The 2,335-nt window shown below is 36.1% G+C and overlaps 1 protein-coding gene across 2 annotated transcripts in view; it reads right to left on the bottom strand.

Annotated features, from left to right (window-relative positions):
- Positions 1 to 1,886, bottom strand: part of LOC112507657 (sec-independent protein translocase protein TatB) — a 5,459-nt gene extending 3,573 nt beyond the window's left edge. Inside the window, exons 1-3 of one of the 2 annotated variants that reach the window (XM_025112315.1) lie at positions 1,685 to 1,886; positions 839 to 1,075; positions 464 to 585 (exon numbers count right to left, since the gene is read on the bottom strand). In XM_025112315.1, coding sequence (XP_024968083.1) covers positions 464 to 585; positions 839 to 899 — 183 coding nt within the window. In that variant the 5' untranslated portion in view covers positions 900 to 1,075; positions 1,685 to 1,886. Of the gene's footprint in view, positions 1 to 463; positions 630 to 838; positions 1,076 to 1,684 lie in introns of those variants that run through there. The other variant, XM_025112317.1, reaches the window with a different exon arrangement.
- Between the last annotated feature and the right edge of the window lie 449 nt (positions 1,887 to 2,335).

Here is a 2,335-nt window from a genome sequence, read left to right as displayed (position 1 = left end):
AAAAATTATGATTGGTTGAATGAGGTTTTCACGGTTTTTACAAATTGAGTGGTTTTTATTTGAACCCACCCCTATATAGATAGATATGTATGTATATATATATATGTATGTATGTATGTATATATGTATGTATGTATACATATATATATGTATGTATGTATATATATATATGTATGTAAACCAAGCCAAATCAAACAAACCCACCCAAAGGTGAGGTCGGGGGGTGAGATGTAGACCTCCACCCAAAAAGTAGAGCGGCTGTTTATGTATAATCAGAATTTTATGATAAATCTAGTACCTTGGCAATTAACAAACTGATATGAACTTTTTTACCAATCTATCACCAACACTTTCAATATGCAATGTTTTTACAAAGATGTCAAAAGGCACGACAGTTTTAAAGTTAACAGATACTCCATTGATTCCTTTAAAGGAATGAGGGAGTTTACAGTTGTAGGGAGACCTGTTTAGCCTGAGTCTGCTGCATGACATTGTCGAACTGTCCACGGGCCATTTGAACGTATCCAATTGACCGGCCAGCGAGCCTCCCGGCGACTCGTGCTATGCGAGGGAGATCTTTGGGGCCTAGTGAGGATCAATGATTTTGAAATACAGAAACAAAAATCAAACTGATACCAAATGAAGATCAACAAGTAACTCGTACTTGCAATATGAAAATCGAACATGTATGAAAACCTAGGACGATAAAAAGTCATGGATGTTCAAGTCAAAATGCACTTCTCATGACTAATTAGCTTGAAAATGTGCATTTTTATTTCATGAAGTGATGAAACTATTATAACATCACTGGAAAAGAAAATAGAGATATTTTTTGTACCGATGAGAGCCGCCGTGGCTCCGAGGATAAGGAAAAGCTCTCCATACGAAAGACCTAGCATCGTTTTTTTTGCAATGCTACACGCCTCTTGGAGAAGAAGGCGCAGGTTCGAGTGCAAAAAAGTTCCAAATTTAGAATTCGGTTCAAAGAAAAACCATAACGCCGCTGGAGTTTAGATACAGGATGAAACTCTGCTTCGCGTCACTGTAGAGGCAATGATATTAGGTGATGATGAACCTAATGTAAATACATAAATATAAGTATGGTGCAAATACACAACACTATTATATTATTTTTGTATGGCATTGTTTAGATCCATCATAATTAGCCTTCTCCGAAGTAAATGATGAACCTGCAACTGTTTTCCTCTTTGTTAAGAATTTGTTCGTTAATGTCAACAGATTCTTGAAGTGAATCACAGATTCACAACCACGACTAAGAAAACCGAGAAAATCAAGCAAACATAAGCGACAGTTTGAGATTACACAAACGAAATTGTATATATCAATACTATAATGAATTTGATGACAGATGTTACCATAGTCTAATGATTAGCTTACAAGTGATATTATCGAAAGAGAGTAATGTAATATAACCTGAATTCTCCTCAAAATCCTTTCAATCGATACGTATCATAAAGTAATATTGTTTCTACTTTTGCAATTAAACTGTAGAGTAGTTCCATCAATAATTTATTCCAAATTCCTACCAGTAATCTACTGGTCTAAGAACAAAATCAGAATAGGCTATAATCCACATAAATCACTGAATCAGAATCAATTTATCCACGTAGCTCTTGATTAGTAACGCACATAGATCATTAAGGATGAGATGTTTTATGTTTACCTAAATGGAAATAGAAAATAGGCAATTTGAGTTGTTGATTGTGGATTCGAGAAGTGTGCCCTAACTCGACGGAAGACACATGAAAACTGCAACAGGAGCTTCTCCGTCGTGAGCAGGACTGTCGGAGGTCGTTGCCGCCGTGAGTCGGCCCGTCGGAGGGCGTCGCTGTCGTGAGCCCGGAGAGCGTTCGGTATTGAGTTGGACTATAGGAGGCGAGATGGCCGATGGGGAAAAGTGGGAGCGGGAACACGGGTGCTAACGGAAACTGCAAAGTAAAAAGGAGAGATCAAAATATTGACTAAATTACGTTTTCAGTCCTTGTGGTTTATTAAAATTCCGATTATTGTCCCTGTATTTTAGAAATTTCTATTTTTGTCCCTATAGTTTGTAATGTATTTCTATTTTTGTCTCTATGATTTACAATGTATTGTTGTTTTTGTCCCAGAGCTTTAGTGAAATCTTTGTAAGCGGGATCCAAACTTTAATAAGTCCAGAAATCGTCCTTGTAATTTTTATTTTTGCTTTGAAAATGGCTCCTGATAACTAACTCCATTAACAATCTCCGTTAGAGTGAGAGGTAGTTTAGTATTTTTACCTATTTTCTTAACTATTTTAACAAGAATGTAATATATGATTTATATATTGTTTCTT

This window comes from Cynara cardunculus (genome assembly GCF_001531365.2).
Source record: "Cynara cardunculus var. scolymus isolate 2C chromosome LG 2, CcrdV1, whole genome shotgun sequence".
Classification (NCBI taxonomy): domain Eukaryota; kingdom Viridiplantae; phylum Streptophyta; class Magnoliopsida; order Asterales; family Asteraceae; genus Cynara; species Cynara cardunculus.
This window is presented reverse-complemented; position numbering and strand designations above follow the sequence as displayed.